The sequence below is a fragment of the Myotis yumanensis genome, unplaced genomic scaffold (genome assembly GCF_028538775.1).
Source record: "Myotis yumanensis isolate MYYU_CA2020_CCGP unplaced genomic scaffold, mMyoYum1.0.hap1 SCAF_2, whole genome shotgun sequence".
Lineage (NCBI taxonomy): Eukaryota > Metazoa > Chordata > Mammalia > Chiroptera > Vespertilionidae > Myotis > Myotis yumanensis.
In genome coordinates, this window is record NW_027223753.1 from 112,646,623 (window position 1) to 112,663,157 (window position 16,535).

Below are 16,535 nucleotides of genomic sequence, written 5' to 3' on the forward strand. Positions count from 1 at the left end.
ACTTGTATCCTGATAGAACCACAGTCTGTGGAACACTTAGTCTCCATGGCAAAATAGTTACTCTGAATCGAGCATAAAACACCCAGGACTCCAGGGAGAAGGTATAAATAGCCATCGGCATCGAGGTTCTGCTCCATTTGAGAAGCAGAAGCAACTCTAGGGCACAGTTCCCAGGCTGGCTGGCTTCTCAGCTCCAACATACGGATTGAACTGGGGCGCTGACTAAGACCCTCTGGCTCATAACTTTGAAGAGACACCGTGAAGGAGGCAGTGAGGGACGTTTTTCTCGGTCCTGTGCCATCCTTCCCCAGCATGTGCACCGGAGGGTGTGCCAAGTGCCTGGGGGGCACCCTCATTCTCTTTTCCATGATTGCCTTCCTGGCTAACATCCTTTTGTTTTTTCCTGGAGGAAAAGAGATAGACAACATCAATCACCTTTCCCAAGAGGTCTGGTTTTTTGGAGGAATATTAGGAAGCGGGTTCTTGGTGAGTATTAAAATCCCCCTGAAGGAGATTTTCACCCCATTCTTCCAAAACTGGGCACTTAGTAACCAGGAAGATACTTAGTTGCTAACAAAAACCTAAGCATTGCTCTATGAAAAGTCAGTGCCTTAATTGTTCCTTCTCCATTAGGGCCTGACAAGGACCTGTCTGCTGCATTACTAGGTCATTTAAACTTGGTCTGGCAGTTCTCATGGGCCAATTAAGCTCCAGGAACCAAACAGAAGGTCACAGAATTTCTTAATTCAAACAAGAGAGAGTGCTATGGGGAGGAGTAGGGGGTGGAAATACACTTTATAGCAAATCGATTGACTGAACCACCAAGAGAAATAGGTGTCAGAGGATTTTCTTCCACTCGTGCATGAAGGCTTTATTATTCCTGTTTCCAGTAGAGACTGGGAGCTTCTGCTTTAGAGAGAGATCTTTATCATGACAATCCAGGACACCTGTTTGGTTTGTTTGTTTGTTTTTTTGTTTGTTTTTTCCTACCCCACCATCTAAATGGAGACTGGGGGTGTCAGATCTTGAAATCTTGGTCCATTGAAACTACAGTTAAGCCAAATGGCATCAAAATACTCAATAACACTGGTCTACCCCACTAGCCACGCTCTGTCATTCCTGCCATAACCTTCAGCCACCAAATCCCACATCATGGCTGTGGCTCCTCACACAGCCAGGTAGGTGTGGGCCTTGCTTTCACATCCCAGACCCATTCTGAGGTGCTTCTCTTGCTGACAGATGCTCCTTCCTGCTAACTTGTTCTTGGACCTGAAGTACAATGACTGCTGTGGGTGTTGTGGCAACGAGAGGTGTGGGAAGAGATTTGCGGTGAGTTACCAGGGGGCAGACGCCATAATTATTCCCAGGTACACTGTCCCCTCCTGCTGGACATCTCAAGGGTGGAGAGGAGTAACCAGCCCCAAGCATGACTCTGGGGACAGCTGGTGCAGGGATAAAGATGTAATTCTTCCTGTGGATGGAAAGTAACTATAATGATAAATTTAAAATGCCACCTCCGATTTCACAAACAAGCAGAGATGTCAGAGCTGGAAGGCTGCAGTTGAGCCCTATAAAGAACCAGGCTGGGAAGGCAGAGATGGGGAGTGGCCCTCTCCCCCAGCCATGAGAGGCCCTGAGACCCTAGACAAGTCATTCCTTCTCTGGTCCACCTATAAAAAAGGGATTAGACAAGATAACAAACGGTAACCTCCTCTCCCCTTTAGACCCCTAAATTCCCCATGCACACCATTGCCAGTTCACTACCTCAGTGCCCAGCTCTTCCCACTTCCCCCTACATTTTGATGCAGGACTTCTTCCTTCATGTAGCCATCCATATTTTCACAGACAGGTAGAGAGATTAGGCATCCCTGTTCCTCTCAGGGTGGGAAGAATTCTGGGATGTAAGGTCAGTCCCATTTCTACAGCTGGCCAAGTCACTGTCCTGCTCTCTGCCTCCCTTTGCTTACCTGTACTATGAGGAAGTTGGACTAGATCAGAATTTCCCAATTTAGGACAGGCTTTGCTGGTATTCAGATGTGCTATATTTTTCAATAGCATGGAAGGTTATTCCCTTTTCAATTCTCCTTCAGTCCTTTGAGTCTGTCATGAAAAAGAAAATCTTATTTGATGGAAAGAAGTTCTTACTATTCCTAACCCCTCATGATCTCCCTTTCTAACAAAAGAACAAGCCCCCAGCTCCAGGATTGCCAGCAACATTAACAAAGAATGATATTGTGTTCTGTTTGCTAAAGATCCTAGTTTTTATTCAGATGATTATATGAATGAATGAAAGAGGGTTGACTTAAAGAAAAGTATTAGGAGATCAATACATTGATGTGGCGAAGATGAAGATAGAACTGGAATGAAGGCGGGATGAGGAGTAAGGCCATCTCCTGCTCCCATCTCCTGAGGTTCAGTTGTCCACCTAAGAGACTTGAGAGCCCAGTGATAAATTATACAAACTTACCTTATCTTCTTCAAAGGAAAGCTATCTGTTCTGAAATAAAATCATGTCATCAGCCCTAACCAGTTTGGCTCAGTGAATAGAGCGTTGGCCTGTGAACTGAAGGGTCCCAGGTTTGATTCTGGTCAAGGGCATGTACCTTGGTTGCAGGCACATTCCCAGTAGGGTGTGTGCAGGATGCAGCTGATCGATGTTTCTCTCTCATCAATGTTTCTAACTCTCTATCCCTCTCCCTTCCTCTCTGTAAAAAAAATCAATAAAATATATATATTTTTAAATCATGTCATCATTCTTTCTTGCCACATTTGCTCATTTATTGAATCAAACAATACTTATTGAGCACATATGAAGGACTGAGGCTTGTGCACAGCACATAGCACACAGATTTTCATGGGAGATGAAAGATCATTCAAAGAAAACGTTCTCACCTTAACACCATCACGAGTCCCAAGTAAGCATCAATTATTATAATAACCTTTAAATCTCATTTACAAAGAGATGTAAAATAACCACAATTTATGTGATCCATATATATAAAAACTTAATATGCTAATTATCCCTCTGACCATTTGACCATTCGACCAGTCGCTATGACATGCACTGACCACCAGGGAGCAGATGCTCCCACCGGCAGGTTAGCTTGCTGCTGGGGTCCAGCTAAATGGAACTGGGTGAGACGGGACGAACATGCTCTGGAGCCCTCCTGCGGTCCCTCTGACAGTCCCTCCCTGACCCTGATCATGCACCAGTGGGGTCCCTTTCTCTGACCTGCATCCTCTCCCAATCCACAGGCCAGGCCGAGGGACTCCACTTGTGCACGAATCCATGCACCAGGCCTTTAGTATAATTATATTATACTAGTAGCCCAGTGCACGAAATTCTTGCACTGGGGTAGAGGGGGAGAAGGGGTCCCTCAGTCTGGCCTTCACCCTCTCCAATCTGAGACCCCTCAGGGAATGTCCAACTACCTGTTTGTGCCCGCACTTTTAACAGATAACAGCTCCATTGTTGCTCCTTTCTTATGCTTAAAACCATTGGAATTAGTAGGTATTCAAAGTGTGTATACATTTTGGGGGGACACCCTGTATATCTCTAGTCAGTGGTGAAATAAACCAACAGCAGATTTGGAACCCCCAGACAGGGAACCTCGCTCACTCCCCACATGTCTCCCCACTTCACTTTCCACCTTTGTGGGCAGCAGGAGAATCAATGTTTTCTCTCATTAATTCAGAAAAGCACGTCCTGTCACCCGTTGCCTGGCAGGAGTGTGCTAGGCCCCAAGCAAGAAAGGCTCAGTCAGGGCAGCCTTCGCTCATGGGTGCTGGCACCCAAAGTGCACATTCCTCCTCTACAGTGGCCCCGACTATCCCACTGTTTCACTGAGAGGACAGAATTCCTCTCTGCCTCTGGGCTCTTGATCTTGAAGCTGACCGAAGGCATCTCAGAGAGGGCCGCCCACCCCCACCAGGTGTGTCTGTCTGCAACTGCTCCTGCCTCAGCACTTGCATTAACTCCCCAGAGGTGATCTCGTAGCTGCACTGGCCTCCATGGGAACAGGGCATCACCACTCTGCCCTCTCACTGTCATCTCATAGGCGCCCACTCTCAGCACCCAGAACACCCAGACACTCTCCAAACGACATGAGCTCATCAGAGGGGATGTGTGCACATCCTGTGGGGGTGTTAGGCATGCCGGGTTGATGGAAGTGCAGTGGAGAGGCGGGGGGAACTTGTGCACACCTTGGTTTGCAACTGCTGCAGGTGTGGGAGGGTGACAGTGTGCTGGGGGATGTTTGCACGCCAGGGGGGTATGTGCACACCCGAGGCCTCTGGCTTTGCAGATCCTCAAACTCCTGTTGTGCGGCCAGGAGGACGTCAGTCTGGCCCACCACGGTGGCTGTCCCTGCGATCCTGCACCTTCTGGGCCAGGAGGCAGATCTTGTGCAGTCACTCCTGGGCACTGATGGCTGCCTCCCCGCCATGAAGGGTCATGGATCCGAGTCCCGGGACCGTGCACAGCCTCAAGCGCTGCCCCCTGCCCTGCAGGGTCACAGATCCGTGTCTTGGTCCCGTGGACAGCCTCAAGCACTGACCCCCACCCAGCAGGGTCACAGATTCGGGTCCCAGACTGCAGACAGCCTCCTGTGCTCCCTCCCTGCCCACCAGGTCATGGATCCGGGTCCCAGGACCACAGACAGCCTCAAGCACTGTCCCCCCCCCCCCCCCCCCCCCCCCCGGCAGGGTCACAGATACAGGTCCTGGGACCACGGACAGCCTCAAGCACCGCCGCCCCACTCTCGAGGACATGGATCCAGGTCCCAGACCGAGGACAGCCTCAAGCACTGCCCCCCGCCTGGCAGGGTCACAGATCCAAGTCCTGGACTGCGGACAGCCTCCCGCGGTGCCCCCCATCTGGCAGTGTCACAGATCTGGGTCCTGGGACCGCGGACAGCCTCAAGCACTGCCCCCCACCTGGCAGGGTCACAGATCCCGGTCCCAGACCACAGACAGCCTTGCCTGCTGCCGCCTGCCTTCAGTATGCAAATTAGCCGCAATTTTGTTGCTTCAGGGTGGGGGGTCCCCACTGGGGTGCCTGGCCAGTCTGGGTGAGGGGCTGAGGGCTGTTTTCAGGCTGGCAGGCGACTGAAGCTCCAAACCTCTCCTTTTTTTCTTTCTTTTTTTATTCTGGCATTTATTTACCTTCTATGCCTGTCACTGGAACTGAAAGCCGGCTTTCTCTCTGAGGCTTGGCTGCTGAAAGCAGGTTTCTGGCCTTTGTTTACCTTCTATATTCGAAACTTTGTTGCCACTCCAGCTCTGAGATCCCGGCTGACTGAAAACAGGTTTCTGGGGTTTTGTTTAGATTCTATATTTGTTACAATGTTTCTTAGAGAGCAGCTCAGAGGCCAGCAGTGCAGGTGGGGAATGTTGGAGTCCTCCATCACTGAAGCAAACAAGCCTTCTGTTAGCTTTAAGCTGCCTGGCTGCCGGCCGCCATCTTGGCTGGCAGTTAACACTACGGTGTCGGGTGAATTTCCCGCCAAAATATAAGATGGCGGTTCGCATACGCAGGTAGGTATCTTTGTGAATGGCAAACAAACAAATATTTGGTAATACGCAGTTACAATCGGCCCGAGTTTACACGTTTCCCGCACTCCACCGCAAATCTATATGAACCGAGTTAAGACAGCTCCCGCGGAGTACGCGCAATTCACGCGAGCCGACTTAACTCGTTTCCCGCAATCCAAGTGTTAATTTGCATATCGCCCTGATTAGCCAATGGGAAGGGTAGTGGAGGTATGGCTAATTACCATGTTTCTCTTTTATTAGATAGGATGTGTTATATATAATGTGATATTTTTATATTAATAAGATAGGAAGAAATATATAACTCATTTTCCCCTTGAAATGTAATCTTGTTCAACGTGGAAGACTTTGGGGGAATAAGTTGAAGATGAGAATTTTGGTGGCAAAAAAAAGCAATTAAGGCTATTGATTAAAAAGAAAAGAAGACTCACTGTTTAGAGTCCACCAGCTCATTCCTTGGTGTTGAATAGAGGTGAAGATTAGCCTGTTAAAACAAGGTTTGTTTGGGGTTTTTAAAATCTTTATTGTTGAGATTATTATAGATGTCCCTCTTTTTTCATGGGGCACCCCATAGCTCCCCTCCACCTGGTTCCCACCCCAGGCCCTTGCCACCCTATTGTCTGTGTCCATAGGTACTGTATACATGCATATAATATCTTTGTCTAATCACTTCTCACACACCCCCACACCCCTACTCTCTGAGAATCGTCAGTCTGTTCCATTTCCATGCCCCTGCTTCTATTCCATTCACCAGTTTATTCTGTTCATCAGATTTTTTATTCATTTTATTTTTAGATTCACTTGTTGATAGATATGTATTTGTTGTCACTTTGTTGTTCATAATTTTTTATCTTTACCTTTTTCTTCTTCCTCCTCTTCTTAAAGAATACCCTTCAGCATTTCATATAATACTGGTTTGGTAGTGATGAACTCCTTTAGCTTTTTCTTGTCTGTGAAGCTCTTTATCTGACCTACAATTCTAAGTGATAGTTTTGTTGGGTAGAGTATTCTTGGTTGTAGTTTCTTGCTATTCATCACTCTGAATATTTCTTGCCACTCCCTTCTGGCCTGCATAGTTTCTGTTGAGAAATCAGGTGACAGTCATATGAGCATTCCCTTGTAGGCAACTAGTTGTTTTTTTCTTGCTGCTTTTAAGATTCTCTCTTTGTCTTTTGCCCTTGTCATTTTAATTATGATGTATCTTGGTGTGGTCCTCTTTGGATTCCTCTTGTTTGGGGTCTCTGTGCTTCCTGGACTTGTAAGTCTATTTCTTTCACCAGGTAGGGGAAGTTTTCTGTCATTATTTCTTCAAATAGATTTTCAATATCTTGCTCTCTCTCTCTTCTTCTGGAACCCCATAATTCAGATGTTGGTACACTTGAAGTTGTCCCAGAAGCTCCTTACACTATCTTCATATTTGTTAATTCTTTTTTCTTTTTGCTCTTCTGGTTAGGTGTTTTTTGCTTCTTCATATTTCAAATCATTGACTTGATTCTTGGGATCCTCTCGTCTACTGTTGTATTCCTGTATATTATTCTTTATTTCAGTCAGTGTATGCTTAATTTCTGACTGGTCCTTTTACATTTTGGGGGCATTCTCACTAAGATCCTTAAAGGTCTCACTAAGTTCCTCAGAGGTTCCTAGAAGATTCTTGAGTAACTTTATAACCATGGTTTTGAACTCTATATCCAGTAGTTTGCTTTCTTCTATTTCTTTCATTTGTGACATGTTTTTTTGTCTCTGCATTTTGGCTGCTTCACTGTGTTTGTTTCTATGTATTGGGTAGCTGCTAAGCCTCCTTGAGTTGATAGAATGACCTTGTGTAGTAGGTGTCCTATAGGGCCCAGTGGCTCAGCCTAAGGTGACATTCTTGGTGCACCCCTTTGTTAGCTGTGTGCACAGTCTTGTTGTAGTTGAGCCTTGATTGCTGTTGGTATCACTGGGAGGAATTGACCTCCTGGCCAATTGGCTGTGGGGACCAGCTGCGATTACAGTGGGAGAGCTGCTGTGTAGGAGACACCCTTATGGGGCAGGACTTAGCGGGACTTTGGTGCTCACTGAGTCTGCCCCTTGAATGTGTCACTTATGGATGTGAAGAGTTGTAATCTGGTCTCACACTGACCACTGGGTACACTGGCTCTTGGATCTCCAAGGAGGTGCAAAGTCAGTCACTGCCTGGGGCCACCTAGCAGAAGCTACAGAGAGATATGCAGATTCCTCCTCTTTGTATCAGGTTTGGAAGTGCCCAGATAGGGCCCAGCTGTGAAGCAAGGCAAGCTGGTGCTGGTGCTGGCCTTGGGCCTTTTATTGATAGCTTTGGGACTCCCTGACCCAGCTGCAGCTTGTTTGATGGGTTTTAGGCTGAGAAAGGACAGGCCATTCATATTCAAAAGCCACTGCGCACAGCTTGGGTGGGGTTGTAAATTGGGTGGGGAGAGATCTCAGGGAATCTCCAGGGTGGAGCAAACAGAAATGGCTGCCAGTCAGCCCTGCACTGGGAAGGTCCCAGCACAGCAACAATGATCGTTGTGAGCACCTTCGTCTGAAAGAAAGCCACCCCCGAGTTCTTGCCCAATGCCAGGCAGTCCAGTTTCTTCCCCATATGTGTCTGGGTCCCCCAGAGCCTTGCCTGGCACTGGAGCGCAGAGCAAGCAGGAGCTTGTAAATTCATTTCAAGGTGCCAGCCTTTTAAGAGGAGCAGCTGGGTCTCTAGCAGCCTGTGTATCACTCAGCCCCAATATGCACTTGTTTTTACAGTCTGTAGTTCTTACTGCCTGTAGGGACTTCTTTTCCCAGCCCTGGAACCCTGGGCTGGGGGTCTGGTGTGGCACTGGGACACCCTGATTTTCCAGGCAGCCTCCAAAGAGGCGATCTCCCTTTTGATTTAAAAAGCGGCACACCCGGGTGCTGGACCAGCCCATTCCATGCCTCTGCACCTCCTACCAGTCTCAATGCACTTTCTTCTTTACCTCTCTAGTTGTAGTACTTCCACTCAGCCAGCTTTCCTGCAGTTCTGCATGATAGTTGTTCTGTATTTTAGTTGTAATTTTGATGTGGTTGTAGGAAGCAGCAAGTACAGGCGTTTACCTATGCTGTCATCTTGGTTCCTCTCAAAACAAGGGTTTTTTTATCTTTTGTTTTTAGATTTATATACAACCTTAGTGAGATGTAAAATAACATTTAAGTATCATACAAAACTTACTTTTAATTAGATTTAAGTGCAGTCCAAGAGGAATGCTGAGAAATCACGCTTTTACAAGTCCAGTTGAGTCAATATGATCTGAAACATTTGCTCTGCCCAATTCCAGTTGTCCATCTGAGCTCCCTAAATCCCCTCGTCCCCATACCGGGTTGGGATCTGCTCTTGGTGTGAGTTGAGGATGACACCTTCAAATGACTGTCCAGCTATCCACAAGGCCAATGCCCATCAAAGGAATAGCCAAGCCAGTCTGTAAACCAAGGCACCCAGCCACAGGTGCCCTGGACCAGAAACCACCACCTTCCAGGTGGCCAGAAGAAGCATTTCTTGTTTTTGTTTTGTTTCTAATTGGCTGCCAACTTTTCAAAATAGAGTTCACTAAAGTATGTAGACACCTTACTTCTTTTTCACAAAGTATGGTACTGCAGGGCCTGAATGTTGGCACAGTGGCCTACACTGGGCAAGGCTGGACCCTTTGTTAGCAGCCCCACCTCACCCCTAGGAGCCATTGCATCATGCCCTGCTCTGGAGCCAGGTTCCCTTTCATTCTGAGAATCTGGACAAAGCAGTAACCATTCTATAAAGACAGGTATCCACAAACATTTGTCAGGCAAAGAGATGTGGGCTGGAAGCCAGGTCTCCTCAGACACACAAACTATTCTATATAATAAAAGGCCAGAGACCGTAACAGCGTCACAACCATAACGACAGTTAGACCAGAGCCACCACGGCCCCTCGCGGGGCTGGCCCCGCCCACCAGCAAGAGGTTAAGGGCAATCAGGCAGACAGGCAAGCAGTTAGCGGTGATCAGGTGGGCAGGCCAGTGGTTAGGAGCGGTCAGGTAGGCAGATGGCCCCTTGCCAGACTATCCCTGCCCCCAAGCAAGCAGTTAGGGGCAATCAGGCAGGCAGGCAGAGTGGTTAGGGGTGATCAGGCAGGCAGACAGTAGTTAGGAGTGATCAGGTAGGCAGGCAAGTGGTTAAGGGCGATCAGGTAGGCAGACCAGCTGTTTGGGGTGATCAGGTAGGCAGACAGCCCCTCGCAGGGCTGGCCTTGCCCCCCAGTAAGCAGTCAGGGGTTATCAGGTGGGCAGGCTAGCGGTTAGGGGTCATCTGGCAGGCAGGCAGAGGTGGTTAGGGGCAATCAGGCAGGCAGGCAGAGGGGTTAGGGGTGATCAGGCAGGCAGGGGAGCAGTTAGGGGCATCAGGCAGGCTGGCAGGTGAGTATTAGGAGCCAGTGGTCTCGGATTGCAGGAGGGATGTCCCAGATTGGAGAGGGTGCCTGCCAGGCTGAGGGACACCTCCCCTCCTGTGCATGAATTTCATGCACCGGGCCTCTAGTCTTCCTATAAATATGATCTTTTGTTGACCTTAAAAAAATAGCCTATTTCTTCAACAAAATGGGTTTATTTGGAAACAACAAAAAGTTGCAACTTGAGAAATGCAGTTTAATGGTGAACCACGTGCAAGTCCCAAGAAACACAGGAGAGGACCCTCTTTTCTGGAGAAAGGCAGTTGGAAGAGTTCTTGTAAACAGTTCTGACTGGTGGCTCCATGGTTCAAGTAGGGCTTGAAAGCTCCCCCCAGCCTCCTGACTTCCATTAAAAAGAAGTTTCTCTTTATTATTTTAAACTTTCTTTTCAATAACAGCAAATTTAGATACTCTAAGATTCTTAATCAGTAGTTTAATAACTCCTGACTAATAATTAAAACTCAAATAAAGTAAGCAAAAAGATGTTTCCTTATATGATGTTTTTGTTCTGTGAGAGAACCAATGCCATCCACATGGCAACTTGAGAATAAGAGTATCTGGTGTTAGTGGCAGTGTGTCATGGGTGTGCATGTATTTGAAGGAGTGGAAGTTACAGGACATTAGGCTGGGAGGGAGGAGACCCAGATTCATAATCTAGCTCAGCCCATTCTAGACATGCAACACAAGAAAGTACCAAGTTAAGAGCATGGGCTTTGGAAGCAGTGTCCAGGGACTCAGCCCCATCTTATCGCTTCACTATTTGACTTAGAGCAATGATCTTAAATTCTAGTTGTCTCAGCTTTCTCTGGAAAGTTATACTACCCACATCACAGGTGTGCTAAGAGGACTAAATGAGATTATGCATCTAAGGCTCTGATGGAATGAAGCTAGTTTTTTGTTTTGTTTTTCTTTTGTTTTGTTTTTTTAAATATATTTTATTGATTTTTACAGAGAGGAAGGTAGAGGGATAGAGAGTTAGAAACATTGATGAGAGAGAAACATCAATCAGCTGCCTCCTGCACACCCCCTACTGGGTATGTGCCCGCAACCAAGGTACATGCCCTTGACCGGAATCAAACCCGGGACCCTTCAGTCTGCAGGCCGACGCTCTATCCACTGAGCCAAACCAGTTAGGGCAGAAGCTAGTTTTATTAGTTAGAAAGTGAGGTGCTTGCAGTAGATGATTATTGAGATCTTTTTTACAAAAATATAATTATAAGAATATTTAACCATTTATGTAGTGGCAATTCTGGCTTTGAAACACTTTTGACCACTTTTAAGATGTGAGAAACCCTCCCTTTATAGAATCTGTTTTTCATTGAGACACCCACTCTGGCATGAAGGACCACATGTCAACAGGTATTTCCAAACCACACAGAGCTGCTCTGAAAGGCGAGGCGCAGCATTAGTGGACACTGACCTCAGTGGAAGTTCTCAATGGCTGCACTGGGGCGATCTGGCCATTCCTAGAGGAACACCGTCTGGTCTAACTGAACATCAGTTTGGATGGAACATGAAGGTGGCTCAGAGACAGAGAAGCTAGATAAGCTCTCTCCAAACTGGAGCAGCATTTCCCCAAATGTGTTCTTGCAAGAACTCACCAAAAAAAGTTATAAGCTCCATGAGATTAGAAAACTCTGCAAATTACCCTATGTACCCCAATATAAGGCAATAATTAACATAAAAACAAATCTTAGTCTCCCATAAGGACGTTTCAAAATAAGCTCTTAACTAAGATTAATATATAAACTTTCAGTGACATATGCCTATTTTAAATTACGTTATATAAAATAATTTTAATATATTGATTTTTGAAGTATGACTGTTACCTCCAGGCATCTAATTTTTACAACAGACCTTTAGGTAGGCTTTATGGTGCCCATTTTATAGATGAGAAAACTAAGACTCTGAGGAAATACATTATGCAGAGTCATCACAGAGAAAAGTAACAAAGCTGAGATTTGAGCCTGAGTCTGTTGACTTTTAAAATCATGTGCTTTGCAGCACACCTTCATGTCACCAAAGTAAAGCAATAGAGGTGATAATTTTCCAACTCTATTTTCAAAATTATTAATGTGTCCACACTACTCTTTTATTACTGTTTTGAATAGAAATTGCATCTTAGGGCCTAATTTTTATTTTATCTATAAGAGACAGCTGAATGGGCTCCAAGATTCTTTAGGTTTTCCATCTACTTATATAAAAACCCTGGGTGTAACATCACGTTCCGAAGCTCAACCAACCAGAAGGAAGTCAGTCCTGCAGGGGTTGTCTTGGAAATGGCTGTGCCCTCCTCCAGCTGTTTCCCAGAGGGCGAGGTTTCAGGCAGGAACCCACCCTCAGAGCAGAGCGTGGAAGTACTGAGTCCTGGGTTGCCTTGCCAAGGGCTGCACCCTCCCCAAGCTGTTTCCCACAAGGCCTGAGGGAAGAACCCACCTTCGGAGCGCCAGGAGTAGCCAGCAGCAGTCAGTCCTGGGTAGCTGAAGCAGAGGCCACAGTGTGGTAGAACTCTGGGTCTGGCCCAACAGCGGGGTGTGGCCGGCCTTCAAACCGGACCCTGACATTAGGGTGGAGGCAACCCTATTCCTCACAGAATCTGCTGTTGGATAGCTTGTTGTCAGTGGCCTGCCAGCCAGGAACCCCATTCACCTGCACCCCAGACACTGACAGGAGGGAGGAGGGAGCCCCATTTCTCATGGAATCGACAGGTAGCCAGCTAGGAATCCTATTCACCTGCATATCTGTATAAAGTTTTAATACATTATATTAGAGGTTGTGGTGGTACTGTTTTACCCACAGCGTCTACAGGAATTACTGCAAATTTACTTCTCGGTGAAAGAACCTTTCATTCCCAATATAAATTACCCATTCCACTAAATGAAACTTCAATTTCTAGACTCAATATAAAGAGTGAAGTTGCTAAAACTATTAAAAAGGCCCAACTTCTCATTATTGATGAATGCACCATAGCATCCAGTCATGCTATAAACGTCATAGACAGATTAATAAGAGAAATTATGAGTCTGAATGTTGTATTTGGTGGGAAAGTTCTTCTTGGAGGGGATTTTCGACAATGTCTCAGTATCTCAGTATTGTACCACAAGCTATGCAATCAGCCATAGTACAAACGAGTTTAAAGTACTGCAATGTTTGGGGATGTTTCAGAAAGTTTTCTCTTACAACAAATATGAGATCAGAGGATTCTGCTTATAGTGGATGGTTAGTAAAACTTGGAGATGGCAAACTTGATAGCAGTTTTCATTTAGGAATGGATATTATTGAAATCCCCTGTGAAATGATTTGTAATGGATCAATTATTGAAGCTACTTTTGGAAATATTATATCTATAGATAATATTAAAAATATATCTAAATGTGCAATTCTTTGTCCAAAAAATGAGCATGTTAAAAAATTAAATGAAGAAATTTTGGATATACTCGATGGAGATGTTCACACATATTTGAGTGATGATTCCATTGATTCCACAGATGATGCTGAAAAGGAAAATTTTCCCATCGAATTTCTTAATAGTATTACTCCTTTGGGAATGCCGTATCATAAATTAAAATTGAAAGTGGGTGCAATCATCATGCTATTGAGAAATCTCAATAGTAAATGGGGTCTTTGTAATGGTACCAGATTTATTATCAAAAGATTATGACCTAACATTATTGAAGCTGAAGTATTAATAGGATCTGCAGAGGGAGAGGTTCTGATTCCAAGAATTAATTTGTCCCCATCTGACACTGGTCTCCCATTAAAATTGATTCAATGAGGGAGATTAAAAATGGCAGCAGAATAGGAGGATGCTGCATGGTCATGCTCCCAGAAACAAGCTGGAATTACAACTGAAATACGAGAAGGCTTCCTGAATAATCGATGGAAAACTCACAGGAGAGAACCCTGATACCCAAGGACCAAAGGTGGAGCTGGCATAGAGATTGGTAGGAGGGGCAGAGACGTGACCCACAGAGGGGAACTGAAGTCCCAGAGAGATAACTCAGCCAGTGGTGGAGGGGGGGAGGTACCACTGAGAATTCTGGGATCTAATCCCAGAGCTGGGCTCCCCTGCAGAGAGCACCAAACTGAGGAAGGTATCCACATAAAATCAAGCTCTGAAAAGCAGTGGGGTGCTGTCTGCCAGGGAGTGGCAGCTGAAAGTTCAGGCACCCTCTTAACACTTGGATTGCAGGAAACGAGTTAAGTCGGCTTGCGTGAATTGCGCGTACTCTGTGGGAGCCGTCTTAACTCGGTTCATATAGATTTGCGGTGGAGTGCGGGAAACGTGTAAACTCGGGCCGATTGTAACTGCGTATTACCAAATATTTGTTTGTTTGCCATTCACAAAGATACCTACCTGCGTATGCGAACCGTTTCATACCCATTGGGGTAATAGGTATCATAAAAATCCCTTGTAAGTAGAGAACACTTTATGGCGCTGGTCGAGTACAATACCGTTAGGGTACCAATGTATTGTTTTCTCATTTTATAACCGATATCCCTGGATATCTCACCATGCAAAGAGAATAGTTATTGAGAAATACTTCTTGTGTCCGGACGTCTTTAGTTTTGAGTTTTGTGAATATTATTACGTGTTTAAACTAACTCTGATTTTGCGCGGGAAACCTAAATAATTGCCCGCGCCATCTTATATTTTGGCAGGAAATTCACCCGACACCGTAGTGTTAAAGGGCCAAGGCACAAACATTCCCTGTGGAGCCATCCACCTTGTGCTCTGGCAGAGGGAGGGTGAAGTGGACTGGAGCTGTGAGAGCAGAAGCCAGCACTGGGGACTCAGGGGTCAGAGCTCAGAAGGCAGACACCCCAAGTCTCCCCGGTTCAGTCATTCCCTCACACAGCCACATAGACACCCTGCCTTGCCTGGGGGGATAGACATCTGCCTTGCCTGGGGGGAAGACAGTTGACACACCCTATTGGAAAACACCTTGCCCTGAGGCCGCTTAAGAGATTAAAAGTAACAATTTGAAGGAGTAGCAGCTGCTTGTGTAGCCCGCCCCCATCCAAGAAACAGCAGCCTCCTGATCACTACACCCTCTGTCTGAGGAACAGCAGCTGTGTGTGAAGCCTCCCCCCACCAGCCAGAGGAGTCACCACAACTGTGAACAGCATCCACCAGAGGAGCTGCTACCAACTGAAAAGCAGCTGCTACCACAACCGCCTGAGGAGCAACCGCAGCCCGAGGAGCCACTGCCACCCAAGAAGCAGCCACTGAATGACTCAATATCTAGATATGGCAGTACAACCAAACATGGGTAGACAAAGAAACCCCCAAAGGAAAGAAAAGGAGGACTCGCCAGAAAAGCAGCTAAGTGATACAGAGGCATGCAACATGACAGAAAAAGAATTCAGATTAAGGGTCCTAGAGTGCATAAACCGGATGGAGGAAAAAATCAACAACTTATGCAAGAAGCAAGAAGAAACAGATGAAAAAATCAATGAATTATGTAAGACCCAAAAAGAAATGAAGAGTGATATAGCTGCAATAAAAAACACCATTGAAAGTTTCAACAGTAGACTAGGAGAAGCGGAGGACCGAATTAGTGAATTAGAAGACAGGGAAACAAAACACAGCCAAACTGAATAGCAATTGGAGAAAAAAATTAAAAGACAGGAGGAAAGCCTAAGGGAGCTATGGGACAACATGAAATGAAACAACATACGAATAATAGGGGTGCCAGAACAACAGGAAGAGGAACAAGAGTTAGAAAACCTGTTTGAAGAAATAATATCAGAAAATTTCCCAGAGGTGGGGAAGAAAAAAATCATACAAGCACAGAGAGTCCCAAACAAGGTGGACCCGAAAAGACCAACACCAAGACACATCATAATTACCATTGCAAATGTTCAGGACAAAGAGAGAATCTTAAATGCTGCAAGAGAGAGACAGAAAGTTACATTCAAGGGATCTCCCATTAGATTATCAAATGATTTCTCAACAGAAACACATCAGGCCAGAAAAGAATGGACAGAAATTTACAAAGTGATGCAAAGCAAAGGACTGAATCCAAGAATACTCTATCCAGCAAGGCTATCACTCAAAATTGAAGGTGAAATAAGAAGCTTCACAGACAAAAAAAAAGGCTAAGGGAGTTTATCACCACCAAGCCAGCAAGGCAAGAAAGGCTAAAGGGACTGGTGTAAAAAGAAGAAATAACAAGCTCAGAAAGAAAACAGCCACACACAAAAAGAAGTGGCTACAAACAAGTACCTTTCAATAATAACTTTAAATGTAAATGGACTAAATGCTCCAACCAAAAGACATCGAGTGGATAAATGGATAAAAAAACATGACCCATACATTTGCTGTCTACAAGAGACCCACCTCAGAAGAAGGGACTCAAATGGACTAAAAGTGAAGGGATGGAAAAATATCTTTCAGGCAAATGGAAATGAAAAAAAAGCTGGGGTAGCAATACTTATATCGGACAAAATAGACCTCAAAGTGAAAGCCATAACAAGAGATAAGGAAGGCCACTTCATAATACTAAAGGGATCAATACAACAAGAAGATATA

At 45.6% G+C, this 16,535-nt stretch overlaps 1 protein-coding gene across 1 annotated transcript in view; it reads left to right on the forward strand.

The window, feature by feature from the left end:
• Window positions 1-250: 250 nt before the first annotated feature.
• LOC139002551 (transmembrane 4 L6 family member 4-like) overlaps window positions 251-16,535 on the forward strand; it is a 29,643-nt gene continuing 13,358 nt past the window's right edge. Inside the window, exons 1-2 of the mRNA XM_070403749.1 lie at window positions 251-486; window positions 1,240-1,329. Of these exons, the coding sequence (XP_070259850.1) occupies window positions 313-486; window positions 1,240-1,329 (264 nt within the window). The 5' untranslated portion in view covers window positions 251-312. The remainder of the gene's footprint in view (window positions 487-1,239; window positions 1,330-16,535) is intronic.